General features: G+C 43.3%; 1 protein-coding gene across 1 annotated transcript in view; it reads right to left on the bottom strand.

The window, feature by feature from the left end:
- Positions 1-15,666: 15,666 nt before the first annotated feature.
- The window catches only part of RBM42 (RNA binding motif protein 42), a 918,806-nt gene continuing 908,918 nt past the window's right edge, over positions 15,667-25,554 (bottom strand). Inside the window, exon 9 of the mRNA XM_044084450.1 lies at positions 15,667-15,858. Within this exon, the coding sequence (XP_043940385.1) occupies positions 15,746-15,858 (113 nt within the window). The 3' untranslated portion in view covers positions 15,667-15,745. The remainder of the gene's footprint in view (positions 15,859-25,554) is intronic.

The following is a 25,554-nucleotide window of genomic DNA, read 5'->3' as shown; positions in this document are numbered from 1 at the left end:
ACATGTTTGGAAGCAGAATTTCAATTTTTTATATTAGAGGTTGTACCAAAAGACCCTAGGGGTGGTATGTGGGAGACTTTAGTGGAATACAGGGAACTATACTGGCAAATTGTTTTGGAAGCCAGTAAGACCCCTGGTTTAAATGATATGATCTCCCTCACTCCTGTACTAAAAATGAGGTCTGCTAAACTGTGAGATATGTGTGCAATAATATGGATGGCCAGTAGAGGGCATCATCACAGTGTGTTTTTACACTTTTGTATTTGTACATACATATATATGTGAATTTATACTTTTAAAAGTTTTAAACACATTTTAATATATTTAATATTAGGTTATATTAGCTATATGTTTTTAAATCAAGATTTAATGTGGTTTCCTATGTATTACAGAGTTTCACATACAGTTTTAATGCATTTCAATGTATTCATTCATCTAAATTGTGTTTAGAGCATTTTCATTGGTTGATTTAAATGTGTTGTGGAGTATATAAGTGCTTAATTGCATGTATTTGCATTATCTGATGAAGTTTTGGACGAAAACGTATGGTTATTACTTTCAGCGTTTGTGTATATTCAGTGATCTGTTCGGCTTATTAAAACAGTGTGCCTTACCTAGCAGGGGTTCAGGGTGCTTTGTTAACTTTTTTCATACCATATTTACCCTCCAGAATAGTCTTTAAGCTTTTGCCCCTTCTATATGTACATTTCAAAGGTTCTTCAAAGATACATTTCAAATCTGAAATCTGACCAAACCTACACCATTCTTCCTCCAAAATCTTCCTAATTCTAGGTGCACTACCATTATAATCAACTACAAAATTGCCTGTACCCTCACTGTTAAGCTTTGTAGATTTCATCTCATTCAAGACAAAATTTGAACCCAAAATGGGTTTAAATTTGTCATATCTACCTTCCCTAACTTCTCTTTCTATAGGCTCAATAAGATCTTTAGGGTAGCCTTGATCCATAAACATATTGTGCAAAATCTTACATTCATCCTCAAAATCACTCTCCCTTGATGTCATATGGCTATATGGCTGCCCCTCACATATTGTCCCTTAACAATACCTTTTTTCTGATGGTAAGGGTGAGCACTATTAAAAGCCAAATAAGAATTTGAAAATGTTGGCTTTCTAAAAATCTTAGAATAAAAACAACCCTCACTTTTGCCTATAGTAATATCCAACTAATTAAAAAATTATTTATCCTTATTATAAGTAAATTTAAAAAAATCAGTGGACTCTGAGATATACTTAAAAAATTCAAAAAATTCATCCATTGTGCCCACCCATAAAAAGCACACATCATCCACGAAACGCTTGTAAAATTTCCAATTATGGGCATATTTTGAATTAATAATTTTTTCTTCCCAAGCTGTTAAAATAATATTAACATATGTGGGGGCACATCTTGCACCCATCCCTACTCCCTAAATCTGCTTAAAAAATTCTCCCTCATAATGAATAAAGTTGTTGTTTAAAACTAATTCCATAAAAACTAGGATCAAATAAAATTCATTATTATTAAATTTACCATAATTTATCAGGGCTTCTTCAAACCACATCATCCCCTCATTATGGGGTATAGATGAAAAAAGGTCCACTATATCAATAGTTATAAAAGTAATATTGTCATCATACAAATCCTGAGTTATACTACACAAAAGGTCCCAAGAGTCTTTAACAGTCCCCTGGCCTCCCATAGATAAAGACTTTAGCTTTACATCCAACCATCTCGCCAGTGGTGCAGTAACTGAGCCCTCCGAAGCAACAATAGGTCTCAAAGGGGGGTCTTCCAAGTCTTTATGTACTTTTGGTATCCCAAAAATAGAGGGGACCTTAGGTTTCTCAACGTGAAGGTATTTAAAAGTTTCAACATCAATAGAGCGTTCCATAAGCAAGTCATTTAAAACCACATATATTTTTTATTACCTATATTAATCTCATTTAAAGAGGCTCTGACATATTTGTCTAAATCATCTAAAATTTCCATCATCTTAGCTTCATATAAATTATCCATAATAACAGAACCTCCACCTTTATCTGGTTTCATAACTCTCACTGTAGTGTCCTCCCTAAATTCCTTTAATAACCCATATTCTTCCTTAGTAAGGTTATATGTAATATTGTTCCTTGGGAGCTCAGCTCTAAGTCTACTCTCCATTAAGGCCTCAAAATTTCTTAATTGTGGGTGTAAAGGTGGGTTGAACAAACTTTTCCTTTTCAAAACCTCACATTTCTGCCCAGTACTAGCATTTCCCTGAAAAAACTGTTCTAAATTTTTCTTTCTTAAAAATAACTTGAGGTCAATCAACACCTTACTAATATCCGCCTTTGTGTTAGGAACAAATTTAAGACCTTTTGATAGTAACGAAAAATGTGCTTTATTTAATTCATATTTACTATAATTGTAAATAGTATAACCCTGATATTTATTGATGCAGCCTTGGGAAAAAATTAAATCTGTGTTGATACAATTGCTAAACATATGTTCTTCTATCAATTCCACTGCTGAAATCTCTTGTTGCTGCTGTTGTAGTTGTTGTTCTGCATGCCCCTTGCCCCTATATACCCCCCATACTGGTAGTCTTTTTGCTGGTAATTTCTTATTCTCTCTGACCTCCTTAAAGGGGGGTATTCATCCAAATTATTCAGATCACCTACTTCATCTTCTCCATTTGATACAAAGTGCTCATTCCCTCTCCTATCCGTACCAAAATCATTATAGTTTCTGTACGAAAAATATCTTGGTTTGGGATAACACACTTTGTCCTTATATTCTTTAATATCTCTAACTTCCTACTTTTCCTAATATATGCTTTATTAATATTATTATCAATCTTCTGCAACATATCGTAATACTGTCTCTGCCCTTCCTCTACTGAAAATAACAAATCTTCTGTAATTTTCTGGTTAATACCTTCAATTTTACTAGATAGAATTTTCATTTCCCTTTCATTTTCTCTAATAATGGCTTTTAATATTTCAAACCCACAATTATCAAAAATTTCTAACAATTCCTGGTGAAAAATACTTCCTTCCTTCACTTTATTAGGATATTTCACCACCCTCAAGCCTTTAGGCACAATTTTTAAACGTAAACATTCCCTCAGGTATGCATTCTCCATATCATAAATTTTGTATTGAAAAAAAAACATAATCTAACAATTTTATATTATAGTCAAACTTCATTTCATAATCTCCCTCATGCTGTGAGGGTAATTTAAAGTCCTTAAAGCAATATTGCTTTTGAAAAAAACTTTTAAAATCAATTTTGCGACTCTCACCAGTCTCTTTGTGTCCATTACTATTATTTGTCCTTTCGCTGTTAGAGCCAGCACCCACAGCATTTTCTGACGTAAAAAACGTTGGTACATCCGAACTGATATCACCATTAGTAACGCTTGCATGAGATTTCTGTGTTCTGTTACGCCCGTTAGTGAAAGAGACTCCTTTCGCGCCATTCTCGTGCTTCGACCTAGTGAGCATTTCCTGGTTCCCTGGAACACCAGGAGATGATGTCAGAAAGGGCTGGCTTGCAGGAGTCAGCAGCTCAATAAGCTGCGATAACTGGTTCGAAGCATGTCAAACTTGTCAGATTCCACGCCCCTCCACTGAGGAGCTTGCCTAGAATTTGTAGCCTCTTCAGATTCCATACAGACAACAACACAAACCAAAAAGAATCACTGTTCCAATGTTCACCAAAACACCAAAAATACAGAACAGATGGAAGAGGCACAAATCCGTAATCCACACGAATTCCTTTATTAAAACGACTCTTCAGTCCAATAAAACGCAGAAACAATAAATTTGACTATACAGTCCACTAACGCGATTACACCAGCACTGCGTTTTCGTTTAAACCACTTCATCAGATGGAGACAAATGCATACCTACACAAAAACCACTCCTTATATATTCATCAAAATAATTAAACAATTAGTTAATTAAAGGGAACAAGATACTTAAACATTTAAAGGGTAAGACTTATAATGCATACAACACATACATTAAAATATATTATAATGGATTCCCCCCACACTGACCTGATACATTAATGGATTAATAAATTAATATTATTATCAAAATTTAATAAAAACTTTATAATAACTTAATCTAATAAAACAAACTAAATTCTTTAATACAACCAGCAAAAGCATTACAGCTTGTGGTATCCTATACTACCAACACTTTATAATGTAAACTGATTTTAATACACATTTAAAATAAGATAAATATAGAAAAAAATAATAAATAAACATAAAATGAAAACACTTAAAGCTTAGCTGATCTCAGCTTGAGTACAGGTGCTAAAGATATGGCATCATTTAGACCTGGAGGTTTATTCGCCTCCAAGGAAAGCTGCCACAACATCTCTTTATACTCAATCGAAGTTTCCCATAGCCCACCTCTTACATCCTTTTCCACTACTTCCAACACAAAGAAGCTAAATTTAGCTTCCTGGCAAATTAATTTATGTCGGTATAAAGCATTATTAGTACATTTTGTTTTTATCTCATAGTAATGCTCATCAATTCTATTTTTTAACTTTCTTTCCGATTTCCCTATATAAAATGCATCACAATGATCACACAGACCTAAATAAACTATCCCAGAGGTGTGACAGTTCGCAAAATATTTGCTCTGAATCAGTCTGTCCCTGCTCTCTAAAAAAATTGTTTGCTTAGTACAAATAAATGGGCATTGGGAACACCTTCCACATTTAAAGGTTCCTAGTTTCCCTTCCTTAACTTTTTTCATACCATATTTACCCTCCAGAATAGTCTTTAAGCTTTTGCCCCTTCTATATGTACATTTCAAAGGTTCTTCAAAGATACATTTCAAATCCGAAATCTGACCAAACCTACACCATTCTTCCTCCAAAATCTTCCTAATTCTAGGTGCACTACCATTATAATCAACTACAAAATTGCCTGTACCCTCACTGTTAAGCTTTGTAGATTTCATCTCATTCAAGACAAAATTTGAACCCAAAATGGGTTTAAATTTGTCATATCTACCTTCCCTAACTTCTCTTTCTATAGGCTCAATAAGATCTTTAGGGTAGCCTCGATCCATAAACATATTGTGCAAAATCTTACATTCATCCTCAAAATCACTCTCCCTTGATGTCATCTGGCTACCCTCACATATTGTCCCTTAACAATACCTTTTTTCTGATGGTAAGGGTGAGCACTATTAAAAGCCAAATAAGAATTCGAAAATGTTGGCTTTCTAAAAATCTTAGAATAATTAAGAAATTTTGAGGCCTTAATGGAGAGTAGACTTAGAGCTGAGCTCCCAAGGAACAATATTACATATAACCTTACTAAGGAAGAATATGGGTTATTAAAGGAATTTAGGGAGGACACTACAGTGAGAGTTATGAAACCAGATAAAGGTGGAGGTTTTGTTATTATGGATAATATTTTATATGAAGCTAAGATGATGGAAAGTTTAGATGATTTAGACAAATATGTCAGAGCCTCTTTAAATGAGATTAATATAGGTAATAAAAAAAATATATGTGGTTTTAAATGACTTGCTTATGGAACGCTCTATTGATGTTGAAACATTTAAATACTTTCACGTTGAGAAACCTAAGGTCCCCTCTATTTTTGGGATACCAAAAGTACATAAAGACTTGGAAGACCCCCCCTTTGAGACCTATTGTTGCTTTGGATGGCTCAGTTACTGCACCACTGGCGAGATGGTTGGATGTAAAGCTAAAGTCTTTATCTATGGGAGGCCAGGGGACTGTTAAAGACTCTTGGGACCTTTTGTGTAGTATAACTTAGGATTTGTATGATGACAATATTACTTTTATAACTATTGATATTGTGGACCTTTTTTCATCTATACCCCATAATGAGGGGATGATGTGGTTTGAAGAAGCCCTGATAAATTATGGTAAATTTAATAATAATGAATTTTATTTGATCCTAGTTTTTATGGAATTAGTTTTAAACAACAACTTTATTCATTATGAGGGAGAATTTTTTAAGCAGATTCAGGGAGTAGGGATGGGCGCAAGATGTGCCCCCACATATGTTAATATTATTTTAACAGCTTGGGAAGAAAAATTTATTATTAATTCAAAATATGCCCATAATTGGAAATTTTACAAGCGTTTCTTGGATGATATGTGCTTTTTATGGGTGGGCACGATGGATGAATTTTTAGAATTTTTTAAGTATATCTCAGAGTCCACTGATTTTTTAAAATTTACTTATAAGGATAAATAATTTTTTAATTAGTTGGATATTACTATAGGCAAAAGTGAGGGTTGTTTTTATTCTAAGATTTTTAGAAAGCCAACATTTTCGAATTCTTATTTGGCTTTTAATAGTGCTCACCGTTACCATCAGAAAAAAGGTATTGTTAAGGGACAATATGTGAGGGGTAGCCGTATGACATCAAGGGAGAGTGATTTTGAGGATGAATGTAAGATTTTGCACAATATGTTTATGGATCGAGGCTACCCTAAAGATCTTATTGAGCCTATAGAAAGAGAAGTTAGGGAAGGTAGATATGACAAATTTAAACCCATTTTGGGTTCAAATTTTGTCTTGAATGAGATGAAATCTACAAAGCTTAACAGTGAAGGTACAGGCAATTTTGTAGTTGATTATAATGGTAGTGCACCTAAAATTAGGAAGATTTTGGAGGAAGAATGGTGTAGGTTTGGTCAGATTTCGGATTTGAAATGTATCTTTGAAGAACCTTTGAAATGTACATATAGAAGGGGCAAAAGCTTAAAGACTATTCTGGAGGGTAAATATGGTATGAAAAAAGTTAAGGAAGGGAAACTAGGAACCTTTAAATGTGGAAGGTGTTCCCAATGCCCATTTATTTGTACTAAGCAAACAGTTTTTTTAGAGAGCAGGGACAGACTGATCCAGAGCAAATATTTTGCGAACTGTCACACCTCTGGGATAGTTTATTTAGGTTTGTGTGATCATTGTGATGCATTTTATATAGGGAAATCGGAAAGAAAGTTAAAAAATAGAATTTATGAGCATGACTATGAGATAAAAACAAAATGTACTAATAATGCTTTATACCGACATAAATTAATTTGCCAGGAAGCTAAATTTAGCTTCTTTGTGTTGGAAGTAGTGGAAAAGGATGTAAGAGGTGGGCTATGGGAAACTTCGATTGAGTATAAAGAGCTGTTGTGGCAGCTTTCCTCGGAGGCGAATAAACCTCCAGGTCTAAATGATGCCATCTCTTTAGCACCTGTACTCAAGCTGAGATCAGCTAAGCTTTAAGTGTTTTCATTTTATGTTTTTTTATTATTTTTTTCTATATTTATCTTATTTTAAATGTGTATTAAAATCAGTTTACATTATAAAGTGTTGGTAGTATAGGATACCACAAGCTGTAATGCTTTTGCTGGTTGTATTAAAGAATTTAGTTTGTTTTATTAGATTAAGTTATTATAAAGTTTTTATTACATTTTGATAATAATATTAATTTATTAATCCATTAATGTATCAGGTCAGTGTGGGGGGAATCCATTATAATATATTTTAATGTATGTGTTGTATGCATTATAAGTCTTACCCCTTTAAATGTTTAAGTATCTTGTTCCCTTTAATTAACTAATTGTTTAATTATTTTGATGAATATATAAGGAGTGGTTTTTGTGTAGGTATGCATTTGTCTCCATCTGATGAAGTGGTTTAAATGAAAACGCAGTGCTGGTGTAATCGCTTTAGTGGACTGTATAGTCAAGCTTATTGTTTCTGCATTTTATTGGACTGAAGAGTCGTTTTAATAAAGGAATTTGTGTGGATTACGGATTTGTGCCTCTTCCATCTGTTCTGTATTTTTGGTGTTTTGCCCCTCAAAAAGGCCTTACATAGCTTATGCGCCATGAGAGAAGGTTCGTAAGAGGTATGAAAATTGGAGATGGCGGCCAGCTGAACCTTAATGGTGGCAGGAGCAGAACCCTGCTGAAAAAGAGTGGATAAAAAATCTAAGACAGCCAGGATTGGGGCTGTGAAAGGATCCAGTCCCTTGGCCTGAGCTCAAATTGAAAATCTTTTCCACTTGCTGGAGTAAATCTTCCTGGTAGAAGATTCATGAGAAGAAGATAAAATGTGTACTACCTCAGGTGAAAAACGATGAAGTCTGACTAAGGATGGAAGTGGAGTAGCCAGGCTGTCAACCTGAGGGTCCTCAGGGAGGGATGGGACTGTCCCGACATGTGTGTCAGTAGGTCTGGTGCTGGATTCAGAGTCCAAGGACTGTCCACTGCATGCTGATGAAGAAAGGAGAACCAGACTTAGAGAGGCCAGTGTGGGGCAATAAGAATCATCTTGCTTCCCAAGGAAATGGCTTTCTGGATCACTCTTGGCAGCAGAGGAAACTGAGGAAAGCATAGAGCAGACCGGGAGGCCAATCGTAGACTACAGGATCCCTGGGTGACTCCCCGTGTGGGGGGATCAGAGTGAAGTAGTTGCTGCACTTGGTATTGTGGGTATTGGCGAAAAGGTCACAGCAAGGCTGACCCCACCTGTTGAAAATCTGCTCCGCAACTCGGCGGTTCAGGGACCACTCGTAAGGCATCAGAATAGCTCTGCTCAGCCTGTCTGCTATCACACTGGCCTTCCCCGGAATGTGCGTTGCCACTAGGAACCGTTGGGAAGACACTGCCCACTGCCACACTCGCATGGCCTCTCTGCAAAGGGGGTAAGACCTGGTTCCCCCTTGCTTGTTCAGGTACCACACAACAGACATGTCCGAGTGAACTGCAATCGTTCCTAGGGGAAGAGAGCTCTGCAGTGCTTGCAACGCCAGTAACACCGCTCTCATCTCTAGAACATTGATGTGCAAATGTACCTCGTGATCCTGCCAGGTGTCTTGGACCGTCCTGCCCAGATAATGCCCCCCCACCCTATCTGGGAGGCGTCCATGGTCACCGTGGCAACCGGAGTCATAGGAAGAAATGGATTCCCTTTGTTCAAGTTGGTGGGACTCATCCACCAACAAAGGTCCTGGTGAGTAGGATCAGATGGGACAGGGGAAGTTTCTGAAAGGACCATTGGGCCGAGAGAGGCCACTGCAGAAGCCTCATATGTAACCTGGCCAGGGGCACTAACATAATGGTGGCTGCCATGGATCCCAGGAGCTGTAGGACCCATCTGGCCTGAACCTTCTTGAGGGGCAGCAACGCGCGAACCTGACCCTGCAACACCTCTATCCTTTATTGAGGCAGGAACGCCCGCATGTGAACGGTGTCTAGCTCTGCACCTATAAATGTGACACGCTGTGAGGACAGCAAGGCAGACTTTCCCCAGTTCAAGGTAATCCCTAGTTGATGACAAAGGGCAATGGTCTTTTCCCTGGCCTGAATGAGAAGATGCCTGGTGGGGGCGGTGAGGAGCCAGTCATCCAGGTATGGAAACACTTGGAATCCTTGACATCTCAGGTGAGCTGTCACCACTGCCAAACACTTGGTGAACACCCTGGGGGCTGTGGTGAGGCCAAAGGGCAGGGCAGGAAACTGGAAATGACTGGCTCCCAGCTGGAAGCGTAAGTGACTCCTGGATGCCCTGTCCATTTTGATATGGTAGTAAGCATCCTTGAGATCGATGGAGAACATCCATACTTCTTTTCCCAGTAACGGAAAAATAGACTGAAGGGTGACCATTTGGAACTTGGACTTCAGAACGTAGCAGTTCAGTCGGCTAAGATCCAAGGTGGGTCTTATGTCCCTGTTTTTTTCGGCACCAAAAAGAGTCTTCAGTAAGTCCCTAATCCGATCTGGTCTGAGGGGACAGGTTGGATGACTCCTTTTTCCAGCAACTTTGAAATTTCTAGTGTTGCGTGATCCCTTTGACTGGGTGGAACATCTGGGATTCTCTTGGGTGGAGGAGGGTTTGACAATAATGGGATGGAATAACCTCCAGTAACTATACGAAGCACCCATCGATCTGGAGTGATATTTGCCCAGGCTTCCGGGTACAACGAAATGCGGCCCCCGACTGGCTCTGGAATAGCACAGGCGGGCAATACATCAGGGACGATGATAGGAAGGCCCGCGAAAGGAATCACGGTCTCCCGAATTGCGAGGGCCTCCTCTGCCCCTAGGGCGGCGTCTTCCAGAATAGCCACCCCCTCCTCTGCCTCTGGAGGGGGACTCACCTTGACCGGCAGGGAAAGACTTCTGTGACTTTTTGAACCACATTTTTCCACCCCTCTGAGCCTTGGGGTAAGGCCTAGATGGGAGGGAAAAACGGACCCCTACGGCAGACAGGGTCTTTCCCTCTTGCTCGCATCTGGTGAGGGTGTCTTTCACTTTGGTCCCAAAAAGTGAGGACCCATCAAAGGGGGCGTCAGTGAAGGAAGACTTGAAGGCCTCAGCGAAATGACACAGGCGCATCCAGGCTTGCCTCCTAAGGGCTACACCTGAGCTAGCTGCCCTGCTTGCCCCTTTGGCTGCATAAGATATGAGCCTCATGGACGAGTTGACAATCGATCCAAGAGTAGACAACTGGGCATTAATGGTCTGTGTTAATGCCTCAGGTATGTTACCCGTTAGAGTATCTCCTAACTCTTTAAGGAGATCTCTCTGGAGCCAAGTAAAGTGACATAGATAGTTCAGAGACCGCAGTGTGAAGGTCGCTGAAGAGAGGGTACGCTTCCTGTACAGATCCATACTCCTTGTTAGGAGGATGGACGGAGGAAGAAGACTCGGGTACTTCCTGCTGAGTGGCCGCCGCCACCACCATAGCAGCCACAGAAATCCCTTTGGACAGGAACTCTTTCCCACGGGGAGCTGACAGAAATTTATTAGGACGTCTTGGCACCGGTTCCACTGAGTCAGGAGTCTCCCACGCCCTTCAACAGATCAAATCCAGGAGCTCATCGAAGGGTGGAGATACCCAGGAGGCGGAGGGTTGAGCCCCAAAGGCCTTGAGGAATACAGACTCCTCCTCAGAGGGGGTTTTGGACGACCAGCCACCTCTCTGCCTCAAAATCTCCAGGATGTCGGAGAAAGAGACGTCATCGGATGACGACTTGGGGGACCCCTCTGACTCCTCGAGGTCGGTATCAGAGGTGAGGGACTCATCCTGGGAGTCTATGTGCTTCCTCTTGCAAAATTTCTTCCTTGGGGGCTTTTCAGAGACAGACTCTGAGGGGCCCTCAGAAAGTTGGGGACCACTCATGGGGGCATCCCCAGAAATTGGGGCTTCGCCGTCAACCGATAGAGGGACATCAGAGGCTCTAGCCAGTGTGGAGGGGGATGGAATGACCGATCCGGGTGAGGTGACTGAGGATCTGGCCAGTGCGCTCCTCATGGCCTCGAAGGTGGGTCCCCCCGAATCCGAGGATCGACCCACCTCCGAGGCCAAGATCGGAACCGAGGTTCCCCGAGCCGAAGCGCCAAGAGTGAGACTCGGAACTGACAAAAGTCCCGAAGTATCCCCCTCGGGCCCGACAGAGGACACCCGGGTTCCGAAACCAGAGGACGGAGCCGACATGGTAGGAGCCGACGTTGGCACCAATAAAGCCTTACGAGGTATCGGAGCCGGCAACACATCACCCGGAGCCGAACACTCCGGCTCCGAAGACAAGGAGGTGCTCGGAGGAGGAAACATGGGTGCACTCATCGGGACTAGCTCTGGAGCCGACTGGGTCGGAGCCGAAAATAATTTTGCCAAAACCGGCGACTGCAGGAGCCTCTGGACCACCCTATCCACATCCAAATCAGAGAGTCTGGAGGATTTGGAGGAGAGAGAAGGTGACTGTGATCTCCTATCTGGAGATCCTTGTCTGACACTAGGAGATCGGCTCCGAATGGGCTCTAACAGGATAGGAGCCGAGGCAGATTCGAGAATCACAGCTACCTCCTGAGGCCCCGAGGACAAGGGAGCCGAGGAGGTAGAGTCCAATTTGGTAGCCTTTTCCGCTGGCTCCGATGTAACCGATGGAGCCGGAGATCTTTTCTTGGCTTTAGAAGTCTTGGTTTTAGACTGTGAACCAGAGGAAGAATCCAAGGACTCCTCAAAGGAAGGCTTAAGAAGGCCTTTCAGTATAAGTTTATTTTTTCTCTCCTGTAGAACCCTGGGGCTAAAAGCATGACAAAAACTACAGGACTCTTGTAAATGTATAGCCCCCAAGCAGTATACACAAACAGCATGTCCATTTGTTATGGACATCTTGTAGCTACATTTAGAACACTTCTTAAACCCAGAGGGTTTGTGTTTTTTTTGATCCTTAGACCTAACGGCCAAACCACAGTATACAAGCACAGAAACAGGACTGTAGGCCACAACGGATAAGGCGGGAAACTACCACTAACAACCAAAAGACAGAATCTCTAAGTTAAACGATTCTGACCTGACAACAAGACACACACTGTAACAAAGGACAAATGTTTACTTCAGACAAACCACAAAACGGAGGGAGGACTAGGTCCTGTAACTTAAATGGGTCTAGCCCGTAGGAATGAAGGGATACTACGAACACTCACACCACAAAACAACATTAATAATAAGCAAAACAGCTATTAAAATAGCTCTTGTGAAGAAAGAAAATAATTTTCCACTAAAAAAGAAGTTTTAAATCTACCTAGCCACATCCAAGCAAGACCACGTCCTAGCTCCATGAGCGGCAAACGAGATCTGGGGTTGTGGAGCGGTGAAACATGGGATACCAGGTTAGCCCAGCCAATCAGAGACTTCGTGCTAGAAAAATATAAGTTGGCCGAGTCGGAGCCGATGTTCGGCTCCAAACCCGTGAGTAAGAATGTAGGCAAGATTGGACCACATAACATCCTTGGTTTACTGTCTCAAACAAAAAAATGGAGCCTCCCTTTACTACCTCATCTAAAGGAAAAGAACTTAGGAGTACAGCACCTAACAGATGTTGCACTGCAGTGTATGTACTTGAATAAATCCAAATGCCTGCTGTGGGAATGGAACCTAAGGTCTTCTGATCTTCCCTGCTAAAGCAGAAAATGTAATATAGGATATTTCAAATGTAAGATATGATCCAAGTGTGCTTTAATTTGGACTGGATGGCTCATAATTCAACTATTGCTTAGTCTGTGGAACCATTTCTTATTTTGTTAAATACAAAATCCTTGTTCACCAATGAAAGTATTTGTCATACCATTTTCAGATTTCCAAGTAAAAAATTCATGCTGCTCCATTAATAATGCATTTGTAAATACAAAGCAACAACCATGCTGAAGTTTCTTCATTCAAGCTGTTACCATCTGCTCCACATGTTGAGAGGCGATATTTTACATTTGGAAGACTGGAGGTTAACAGCTATGGTCTGCAGTTTCTAAAGTAAAATTTGACGAAAAGGGCCAAACCAGTACTTTTTTCTCTTGGTCATACTTCTGCCATTTTGTCAACCACTTGTTTCTTGTTATCTCTGGACTGCGTGTACTCAACATCAAAACAAAGCTATGAGAGACCCTGGTCCCACTCTTCAACAACCTGCTGCTATTGGCAAGACGTCAGTGGACGGGAAGCCATCACCTAGGCACCCATTAACAGCTGCTTGGACTTTTACCCTGGACTATGTGCTGGTTTACAAAGGCAGTTCTACATCCATGCCCACAAATACCACCCCACAAGGCATGCACATGCGCCAGTCAATTTGCTGAATATCATTACTGTACCATACATAGTTTGCTGGGTGCAGACTTAACAGCCCAACTGCTGCCTTCCATAAAGAGCCAGTCATGCAGTATGTCAGGCTGCCACCCAGGGCAGAAAATTCAGTGCTGGACACCCGACCCCCACACCCTCCTTTAGCAACTCCTCCAGCACCAGTGTCAGTAATCGATCACTGGTGACTGGGCCACAGCACAGCTCTATCCCCCTGCATTCCAGAGCCAAAAGTGGCAAGCAATATCTGCTCATTAATATTTTTAAGCAGATAAAGTCTACTACAAAAAAAAAAAAAGAAATGCCTTGCTTATATCTTTGGCAAGAATGTGATAAGAACTGCATGGAGAAGTCACTAAATTTCATTAACTCTCCAGCAATGTATGCCCATCTCAAGGCAATCCTCAAGAGTGAGGTTCTCCACAGTACTGAAGATGCACAGCCTGTGTCAAGGAACAGTTGCTCTAGTACAGTGGCCCACTAAAGCCCTTTTCCCATGAATGCCACTGAAAATTTAAGCACTGTTGGGGACAGCCTTTCAAAACTTTTATCACAGCACCGATTATTAGTATATAAAGAAAGAATAAAAATATCAAATATCAAGCAAGATGAAAAAGTATGTGAATTTCAAGACATTCTGATAAATAAAGAAAGCATGATACATAAGCCACAAATATCTGTTTTAAATAAAACACTCAGTATGGTCCATAATACAAGGAGTGCTCACAGAATACCATAAATATGCACACTTGCATGCTATACATTCTTTAGATATAAAAATTTATTTACAAATGTTATTTTCTACAACAGACAGAAATAAAAGGGCTTCAGACATATACAGCAGCATGATACTAGATGATGAAACACACAACACAGTTGTAACCATAATGCTACAGGTGTTGATGACAAAATAACAGCTTGGGTGCCCAGAACACAGAACACCATACAACCACTGCACAGGCAAAAAGCCATATAGGGAGACACTGATGCAATGACTACATGAATTCAATGTTTAATTTAATACATTCTACAATGCTGACCTGCTACCAACAACTCTGCACTCAGCATAAAGTGAACTACAAATTAATTGAGGTTTTCCAGAAGAAAGGATTCATATAGTTTTTGGGAATTTTAACTCCTGCAGCAATCATTATATACCGGAGCCTCTTTCAAGATGAAAGAATCTGCTCTCTAGATAAAAATGTATTTATCCATTTCACTATTTATTCTGTTACTAGTATATGGTACCCTTTGCTAACCCTTTTCTCGGCAACTGTTTTGGCAAACTCAGACACTCAACTTCTCCCAAGATAACGTAGCTTGGTCTCTGTAATAAGCCTATAATGCCTGTCTCCAGCCACTACAACAGTGGGTCCTGATGTTCAAAAAATGCCAAAGTCAACAATGTAAGACTTGCAGAATGCAAAGTATTATTTTGTTTGTGATTTTACATCTCCCTCTACCTCAATCCCACATCTGTGGCTCTAATTTCATAATGCCACTAGTGCTGAGCTGTCCCTTAATTGAAGTATCTGCCAACATAGTCTGCACTTCACATACAACAATTACTACCTTTTGGGAGCCCTTCAGTAGACTGCACCAGTCTCATCCATTTTGTATGGGAGGACAGAAACGTTTAAAGATTCTAAGCTCCTGAAGCCCCAGTGACTCAAGTTAATTCCAGAACTAAAGTTCCTAGTACTGAAAGCTGTAGCATTAGGGCTGCACTGAATGATCACCATCTTCAGATTCTTTATAGGATAGTGGGCAGCAATTTTTGAGACAATCTCCTGCCACCCCCCCCCAATAAAAATAAATCCAGCTGTTCTGTAAAAAAAAAAACTTTACAACTCTCTGCCATACCAACTTGGACCTTGGATGAAATTTTTTTCACAAGGAGTATTACATGCAGGTAGGGTATATGGAGAGGAAAATGTTATTTTCCCTTTACAGACATCACACACACACACACACACACACACACACACACACACACACACACACACACACACACACACACACACACACACACACACACACACACACACACACACACACACACACACACACACACACACACACACACACACACACACGCCCTTCCTCCCAGTTATCTCAATCCCAGTTTCTTCTTTTCCTTCTGTTTCTTTCGTACAATTTCCATATTTCGGTCCTTCCACATACTCTTTCGTAATTTGATGGGTCGGCTTCCCACATACTTCCCTAAAGAGAAAAGCAAAGAGAAGTTTTAATAAGTACTGGAGGAAATGCAATGCTAACAATCGACCACCTAAAAAAATGTTTTTGTCTAAAGAATCAACCAAATTATACATGAAAAGATGATACTATCTGTTTGCAGTCTGAGCAAATTACCTGAGCAATGCAAAAAAAGAAGTTATGTACTCACCATAACGTTCCATCTGAGTAGTTATACTTAATTTTTCTGCAAACTGTGGGTATACGGATCCGTATCGGATCCGAGCCGGCAACTTTTTTTTTTCTAGCATCTGCTCCAAGCTCCGAGCTCCTCCCCTTATCCATAATTCCCTACCATCTCCTATCTTCCCTCAGATCGAGTTTGCTGCAACTAACAATATATCTGCAACTCAACCCAATAACCAACCTGAAAACAGGATAAGGTCCGGGGGACGGAGGGAGGGAATGTTGCAGAAAAATGAAGTATAACTACTCAGATGGAACGTTATGGTGAGTACATAACTTCTTTATCTGAAGTAGTTAACTTCATTTTATCTGCAACCTGTGGGACAGAGTCCCCAGCTACTCCGATCCTGGGAGGCCCTTATGGAAGGATATTTCTGAGCACCGCAGAGCCAAAGGAAGCTCTACCCCTCGAAATCAGATCCAATTTGTAATGGGAAATGAAGGTACGTGAATTGTCCCATGTCGCTGCTGCGCAAATATCGTCCAAACGTACCCTGGACCAAAAGCAGCTGAATCTAGCTTTATTTGTATGCTTGTTGTCTGTTTATTTCCCTGAAACGCTAATTCTACCTAAAACGCGGCCTTTTAGCACTTCTGTGGATCCCTAGTGATATCTGCATTGCTTACTGTACTTATTTCCTTGTTTCACTTGAAAGAAAGTTACTGTTTGTCGTTTTTGCATTTAAGTTACCTGTAACACATTGCATTTAAGTTACCTGGCACTTGCTCACTAAAGCAATTATATAAGTCAGCTCTAAAAAATTAAAAGCACTACACCCTCACAAACTCCCTTGAGTACCTTGTTCCCCATTGGCCCTTTTTTCAATTATAAAGGAATTCCCAATACTATTCTAGCATGTCCAAAGGTCAGTTGTCAATCTCCTCTCCGGTCCAGCTGGTGAATCTGGGAATCTTGAGGCAATGTTACAACTGCCTCATGTACACAGACAACCCTCTACTCCTCCCAACAAATTTCAACACATGTGAGAGATGCAACCATATAGCCAAACTGGAGGCTAAGCTCTCTCAACTTAGTACTGGCGTAACCAGTCAGGAGGAGAAGGAAACCACACTCACTACAATTCCAGTCTCACATAGACCTACCACGACAACAAACCAAACACATAAACACACAAAAACATACTCGGAGGCTCTAAATAAAAATCTGCCTAAGCAGCAGAGACCTCCAAAGCAGACACCCAAGCAACCGCTACCCCAAAACAAAACACGTGCAACACATAGCTCACAAAGCCAGTGTGCCGAACAGTCACAGCCCTTAAGGCTAAACAACACACCTGATACACTTGTAATAGGTGACTCTATCGTCAGGCACACTGACGTCCCGCTCACCAGGCTGAACAAGGAGAAGGTCACGGTGAGCTGCCTGTCGGGCGCTAGGATCTGCCACATAACACAAGCACTCAGGTCACTCCAAGGCAAGTATAAATATGACTCAGTCATTGTCCATGCTGGTGTGAATGACCTGAGACGTACCTCCCTGGACTACATGAAAAGAGACATAGAGGAGCTCTCTGAGCATGTAGCCCAGGCCGGTATGACCCTGATCTTGAGTAACATCTTACCCTCACCAAGAATGATGCCACAATATGAAGACAAGATGATCAATTTCAACAATTGGCTTAAGTGTTGGTGTCATTCAAAGGGGATCAATGCCTGTCAGCCTGGGATGACATGCTCGACAAGCCACGATGCTTCGCTAGGGCGGCTTGCACCTGTCACCCTGGGCTTTTGGATATTGGCAAAGGCTCTTGCTACCCCCATAGTGCCTTTTTAGGCAAGGCTCAAAGACAAACCCACCTCCATAGGTATCACAAGGGATAAGAAACTAAGAGTAATGCTACTCAACGCCAGAAGTCTAAACCTCAAGATGCACTTTTCGAAACTCTCCTTAGCATGGAGAACATCGATATCTGTGCAGTAACAGAAACCTGGTTCAAGGCTCCCGAGAGCACCCCAGCACTACCAGATTATACCTCATACCATGCTTTTCGCCCCAAAACTTGGACCGAACCACAAAGGAGGGAGTATCAATATTCGTCAAAGATACCCACACCTCCAGGTTGGTGGCACAGCACGAAGCATCAGAGACTATCCATGTGCAACTAACTGTGGGTAAAACTGCCTTCCAGTTTATAGCCTACTACAGACCACCCTCCCAAACACAGGAACCCCACTTGGCCTTCCTGAGAATACTGGAAAATATGAAGGTCTCTCCAAACACCATTATATTGGGCGACTTCAACTACCCAAACATAAACTGGGAGCATTACTCTAGCTCCAACACCCTAGCCCAAAGGTTCCTAGAATTTATAAACTCAAATGCTATGGAACAACTTGTTACCACTCCCACAAGAAGGGAAAACATACTGGACCTGATCATCACCAACATGGGGACACTATGCTCCAGACCAGAAGTGTATCCTCACTGGTAAGATCAGACCATAAACTAATCTCACTGGATATTCACATCCCAACCCCACCCCTGCCCAGAAAACCACAGTGAAAAACTTCTCTAAAGCAAATTTCACACCTCAAAAGCGGCGAAATCCTTCAAAGCCCCGGCCTGTGGAAAATCTGCCCAGACCGCAGAATCCTTTATAAACGCATTCTATGAACACCTTCAGGAATGCATGGATCATGCAATCCCAAATAAAACCAAGACCCAATCCTCCAAAGGCAGGCGTCCTGTCTGGTGGACCCCAGCCATAAACAAACTATACAATAGAAGGAGGAAGCTACTACATGATAGAGCAAAATCCCAAAAGGGAAGGCATCTCTGATCAGTATTAGCAAAAACTACGGGCACTCATAAAATCGTCTAAGGCCAGCTTGAGAGAAAAATTGCACAGGACACTAAGGATAATCACAAGGCTTTCTTTAGTTATGTTAGGAACCTGGGTGGGAATTCCCAGATATGCTCAGAATTAGTCCAAAATGACAAAAATACACCGAGCCCACAGACATTGCCAACATCCTAGCTGACAGGTTCAGTGCAAACTTCTCCCCCTCTCCCCACCAAAGGGCAAATATCTATCCCAACAGAGTGCTGCCCCTGACATCTCAGATGCTCAGGTAAGAGCCGCCCTCTCCAAAGCAAAAAACACAGCATCAATGGGACCAGATGGTGTCCCGGGCTGCGTCCTACATGAACTCCAAGAAGAGCTAAACCCAAACATAAAACTACTGTTCAATCTTAGCCTTACTACAGGATATGTACCCAAAGAGTGGCGTACAGCAACAGTGGTCTCTCTCCACAAAGGTGGTGCCTCAACGGATCCTGGAAACTATCGCCCCATAAGCCTGACTAGCTTGGTCTGCAAAGCTATGGAAAGGATCATCATGGACCTCATAAATAAAGATATTGGGGACCTACAGACACTGGATCCTACCCAGTTTGGCTTTAAGGGCAGATCCTGCCTCTTAAACCTGGTCGATTTCTTTCAAACAGTCACCAAGGCCATTGACGAGGGGAAGGTGGTCCACACAGCCTACCTGGACCTCGCAAAAGCCTTTGATACAATACCCCACTTGGGCATTATAGATAAGCTCACCAGCTTAAATATAAACCCCTATGTCACTAGATGGGTTGCAAACTGGCTCAAGGACAGAACCCACATGGTTAGAATTGCTGGAGCCATGTCAGACTCCAAACCAGTTACAAGTGGCATCCCACAAGGCTCAGTCCTGGGACCTCTCGTTCGGTATATATTTCTCGGCGGTACAGGCCAACACGGAAGGACTGTGGCTGACCAAGTTCGCAGATGACTGCAAACTGGGCGCCATAATCAACTCTCCAGCCGACACAAGCATCATCCAAAAGGGCCTCATAGAAACAGACAACTGGTGCCAGAGCCATGGCCTCAAGCTAAACACCAAAAAGTGTATAGTCATCCCCTTTGGCAAAAACAAAGTGCCCACAAATTACCACATAGGTGGTAATCCATTAAGTAGAGAAGAAGTCATTAGGGACCTGGGGACCCAAGTTGATAGCAATCTCTCATTTGACAACCACGTGGCCAAAGTGGTTAGAAAAACATTTTATATAGCCCACCTAATCATGAAGGGATTCACATCTAGATCAGGGGAGGTCATCGTACCTCTTTAATCATCCCTCATCAGGCCCATAATTGAGTACAATGTCCCTTTGTGGCACACCTCATCACGAAGGGCTTTTCATCCAGAAAAAAGGAGGTCATTGTCCCACTGTACTCATCCCTCATTAGATCCATTATAGAATACAATGCCCCATTTGGTATGTACCTCTCAAGACATCTGCAACAACTGGAAAGGCCTCAGAAATACCTCACTAAAAGAATCACAGGCCTAAAGCAGATGCCCTACGCTGACCGCCTTAAAAAAACTCCAGCTATACTCTGTCGCATATCGTCTACTCAGAGGCGATCTCTGCTTAACATACAACGCCATGTCAAACCCAGAGCTGTTGGACATGTTACACTTAAAGAAATCCCAATCCCTCAGAGCTACACGCTCCAGGGATCTAAACCTTGTCATCACAATAAACAAAACATGCTGGAGGGATGGGTTCCTGACCCAGAGACTCCCCAGACTCTGGAATAGATTGCCCATACACGTCAAGCAGAGTGCCTCTTTGGACCTCTTCAAATGGAACCTTGACGACTGGATGGGAGAAAGGAAATTCACCCCAGGGATCACGTCAGTCGCCCTGCTAGACAGGGGTCCAGGAAAGTAAATAATGTGGGAAGAAATAGCCAGGGAATTGTTATGGCTAGGCTTGTATAGGCCCTAGGGCTGATAGCCTAGTACCAACCTATGAACCTTTTGGGATGTACCTTACCAGACACCTGCAGCAACTGGAAAGACCCCAAAAGTACCTCACCAAGAGGATCAAAGGGCTCAAACAGATGCCATATGCTGCCCGGTTAAAGAAACTCCAGCTCTACTCAGTGGCATACCGCCTGCTCAGAGGCGATCTGTGCCTGACGTATAAAGCCATGTCCAACCCGGAATTAATGGACATGCTGCACCTCAGAAAATCCAAATCCCATCGAGCTACGCGCTCGAGAGACTTGAACCTCAGCACTGAAATAAATAGAACATGCTGGAGGGACAGATTCATAACCCAGAGGCTCCCTTCACTCTGGAATAAAATCCCAGTCCAGGTTAGGCAGAGTCCCACATTGACTCTCCAAGAGGAATCTTGATGAGTGGATGGGAGATCGTAGGTTTACCCCGGCTATCACTTCTGTGTCACTGTTAGACAGAGGCACAGTATACTAACCTCAAAAAAAGGCATAGCAAAATTAATTTAAAATGGGTGGCGAAAGCCAAACACACTCTGGCTAGGCTTACAAATGCCCTAGGGCAGACAGCCTAGTATGAACCTATGAACCTAAGAAGTCACCATGAACCTGGTAGAGTGAGCCTTAACTATACCAGGAGGTAATAAACCTTTTGCTTTGTAAGCATGTGAAATGCAAAGTGTGATCCACCTGGCTAAAGAAACTTTAGAAATAGCTTTTCCCATAAATGCTTTGGAAAAAGACACAAACAATTGGTGAGTCTTGCGGAAAGACTTCGTTCTGTGAAGATAAAAGCGAAGTTGTCTATGAACATCCAACAAATGGAGTTTGTATTCACCTTTATTTTGAAAGTTGGGAAAGAAAAATGGGCAGATTAATGGACTGGTTTATGTTTGCTTCAGATGCCACTTTAGGTAAGAAGGAAGGGTTAGTACGGAGGGAAACCCTATCCCTATGGAAGACCAAATAGGGAGGCACGGTAGACAAAGCTTGAAGCTCAGAAACTCTCCTAGCCGAAGTGATGGCTACTAGGAAAGCTGTCTTCCAGGACAAACATTTTAAGTCCACCGACGCTGCGGGTTCGAAAGGAGGGGCAACCAATGCCTGTAAAACAAAAGTAAGGTCCCAAGGAGGTACAGAATCCTTGACAGGGGGCCGTAGCAGAAAAGTACCTTTGAGAAAAGCCTTACCCAGCCTAGAGGAGGCTAAGGCCATGTTGTCTTCGCCAACGTGAAAACTGGAAATGGCTGCCAATTGTACTTTCACTGTGAAGGAACTAGCTCCTTGCTGAAAAATACTAGACAGGACGTCCAACACCGCTGGAACAGGAGCTGTAAAGGGATCTGTTTCTCTCTGTGAAGCCCAAATGGAAAAACGCTTCCATTTACTGCAATATAGTTTTCTAGTGGAATCTTTAAGAGAGGCCACTAGAATCGATTTGACCTGGGATGAAAGACCGGGAGTCCTGGCGATTAACGGAACTGGAGCAACCAAGCTGTAAGCTTGAGGCTGCCCAGATTGGGTGGACGTGTCCCCGACGGATGGGAAATTAGATTCAGGCAGGGATCCAGAACCCATGGGGGAGGTAATAGATGAGACCAAAGGAATGGGAACCAAACCTGACGAGGCCAGAACGGGACAATGAGGATCACTTTGCACCGTAGTTGGCAAGCTTTATGAAGAAACTTCGGAATGAGTGGCAATGGAGGAGAAGCATACAGAAGCCCGGGGGGCCAAGCATGGACTAGAGCGTCTCTGGGGACTTCCCTTGGTGAGGGAATCAGAGCGAAGAACTCACTGCACTTCGCGTTGGAAGGAGATGCGAAGAGATCGCAGCAAGGCTGACCCCATGCCTGGAAAATCTTCTCTGCTACTGACTGTTTCAGAGACCAGTCATAGGGCATCAGAATGGCCCGGCTCAATCTGTCCGCTAAAATGTTGGAGCGCCCCAGGATGTGCGTTGCTATCAGACACCGACCGGTGGAAATCGCCCATTCCCACACTCTCATGGCCTCGCAACATAGAGGGTAGGATCTGGTTCCCCCCTGCTTGTTGATATACCAGACAACCGACATGTTGTCTGACTGAACTGCAATTAATCCGTGAGGGAGGACTGTGTGAAAAGCTTCCAACACTAAAAGCACTGCCCTCATCTCTAGAACATTTATGTGCAAATTGGTCTCTGTTTGGGACCACGTGCCTTGGACTGCCCTTCCCAAACAGTGTCCCCCCCACCTGAGTTGGAGGTGTCCATGGTCACTGTGGTTTGGACTGGGGTTGATGCAAATGGACTTCCTGTTGATATCTCCGGTGACGTTAACCACCAAATAGAGATGTCCTGCAGACGTGGCTGATCTTGATCGGAAATTCCATGGGTAGTTCTAGCCAGGACCACTGGACCGCCAGAGTCCATTGAAGAACCTGCATGTAAAGACGTGCATACGGGAGAATAGATATGGCGGCAGCCATGGAGCCCAGAGCCCGGAGAACCTCGCTCGCCTTTGAAGACTGGGAGTTCGCTATCTGAGCTATATGGCCGCTGAGATGTAGAATCCTGTCTGGAGTTAGGAATACCTTCATCTGCAAAGTGTCTAACGGTGCCCCAATGAAGTCTAGAATTTGTATTGGTTGCAAATGGGATTTGTGAACATTGACTGTAATTCCCAGTGCGTCTGCTAATAGAATGAAATAATCTCGGGCCAGACCCAAGTGATGCTTGTTGTGCGCAGTGAAAAGCCAGTCGTCCAGGTAAGGTAACACCTGAATACCCTGAAGCCTCAGGTGGGCCGCTACAACTGCCATTACCTTGGTGAACACCCTGGGGGCTGTGGCGAGACCAAAGGGTAGGGCCCTGAACTGAAAGTGACTGGCTCCCAGCCGGAAGTGCAGGAACCTCCTAGAGCTTCTGTGTATTTTGATGTGGGAATACGTATCCTGAAAGTCTAACGAGCACATCCAGTCGCACTCTTGGAGATGAGGCAGAATGGACTGTAGAGTGACCATCCGAAATTTCTGTTTTGCTACCGACAGGTTTAATGTGGACAGGTCTAGTATGGGCCTAAGGTCCCCCGTCTTTTTTGGCACCAAAAAGAACCTTGAGTAGACGTCTAATCCAGACTGATCAGGGGGAACCTTTTCGACGGCTCATTTGATAAGTAGCTTTGAAACCTCTAGGGCTGCGGCCTCCCTGTGAGTGGGTGGAACATCCGGGAGGTGTCTTGTAATGTTTGGAGGGGCAATGAAAGGAATAGAGTAACCTCTGGATATTATCTGAAGAACCCAGCAATCTGTCGTAATGGACTCCCATGCCGTTGGGTGCAAGGACAATCGTCCCCCGACTGCCTCCAGAGTAGGACAGTCGGGCAACCCCTCAGGGCTGCTGACCGGGTCTATCAGAAAAGGGTTGCCTAGACCCGAAATTCCTGGGACCCCCTCTACCTCTGGGTCGGCGTCGATCTTGTCCCCCTCTGCCTCTGGGGGAATAGCTGTCCTGAGAATCCCGGGAAAACTGAGATTTTCGGAACCACATCTTCTTCTGCCCTCTTGATTCCTAGAGAAGGACCGCTAAGGGTTAGAGAAACGGACTCCGACGGCAGACAAAGTCTTCCCATCCTTTTCGCTCTGGACCAGTGTGTCACGTACTGTCTTCCCAAAGAGGGAAGAGCAGTCGTAGGAAGCGTTGATAAAAGACACCTTGAAAGGGTCAGCGAACTGGCACAATCTGAGCCAGGCATGACTTCTCATGGCTATGCCTGTCCCAGCCGCTCTAGCTGCTCCTTCCGCGGCATGGGAAAGTAGCCGCATAGATGTATTCGAGACCGATTTCAGAGTAGATATTTTCGCTGAAAACAGTTGTTTGTCCTGCGGCGATAAAGACTCTGGGGGAGACTCAGTGAATTCCGAAGCAAGGTCTCGCTGAATTCGAATCACATGTGCCAAATAATTCAGCGCACGGATAGAAAAAGTCGCTGAAGAGTATACGCGCTTCCCAAACCTATCCACCGACCTGGACTCCTTGTCTGAAGGGTGGAATAAGGAACTCTCCTGTGCTAGTTCCTTACTTATGGCCGCTGCGACCAACATAGCATCAACTGGGGCTCCTTTCAACCAGGGTTGTCTATCCGAAGGAGGAGATAAGACCTTGTCAGGACGTTTGGGGATGGGCTCTACGGTGTCGGTCTCCTTCCATGTCCTCGTGGTGATGAGGTCCACCAAGGGGTCTGCTGGTGGGGATACCCAGGTAGTAGATGGGCCCATGCCAAAGGCCTCCAGGAACACTGACTCATCCCCAGAAGGTTTTGGGGCTGACCAACCTCCCCTCTGGCGGAGGATTTCCATAATTTCTCCGAAGGAGACGTCTTCGGGAGGTGACCTGGGGGAACCTTCTCCTTCATCTAAGTCAGTGGTGAGGGACTCGGGGTAGTCCAGGTGCCTCCTTTTGCACTTGCATTTGCGGTGGCCCTCTTCAGTGGGACTTTCGGAAGGGGATCCACGAGCCGCAGGAGTTTCCTCGGGGAAAATGACCTGGGGATCCTCTGGAACGGGCTGTCCCTGAGACAGGATGAAGGGAGTCGTCGCCAAATCCAGGGGGGCCTGGGTGGTATCCGAAGGAATGGGCTGGGGTCTCAATCCCTGGGAGAGAACCCTCTCCACTCCTTCAAAGGCCGAAGGAGAA

This window comes from Protopterus annectens, chromosome 9.part0 (assembly GCF_019279795.1).
Source record: "Protopterus annectens isolate FY-2018-M chromosome 9.part0, PAN1.0, whole genome shotgun sequence".
NCBI classification, from domain to species: domain Eukaryota; kingdom Metazoa; phylum Chordata; order Ceratodontiformes; family Protopteridae; genus Protopterus; species Protopterus annectens.
The sequence above is the reverse complement of the archived record's forward strand: the minus strand, read 5'-3'. Positions and strand labels throughout refer to the sequence as shown.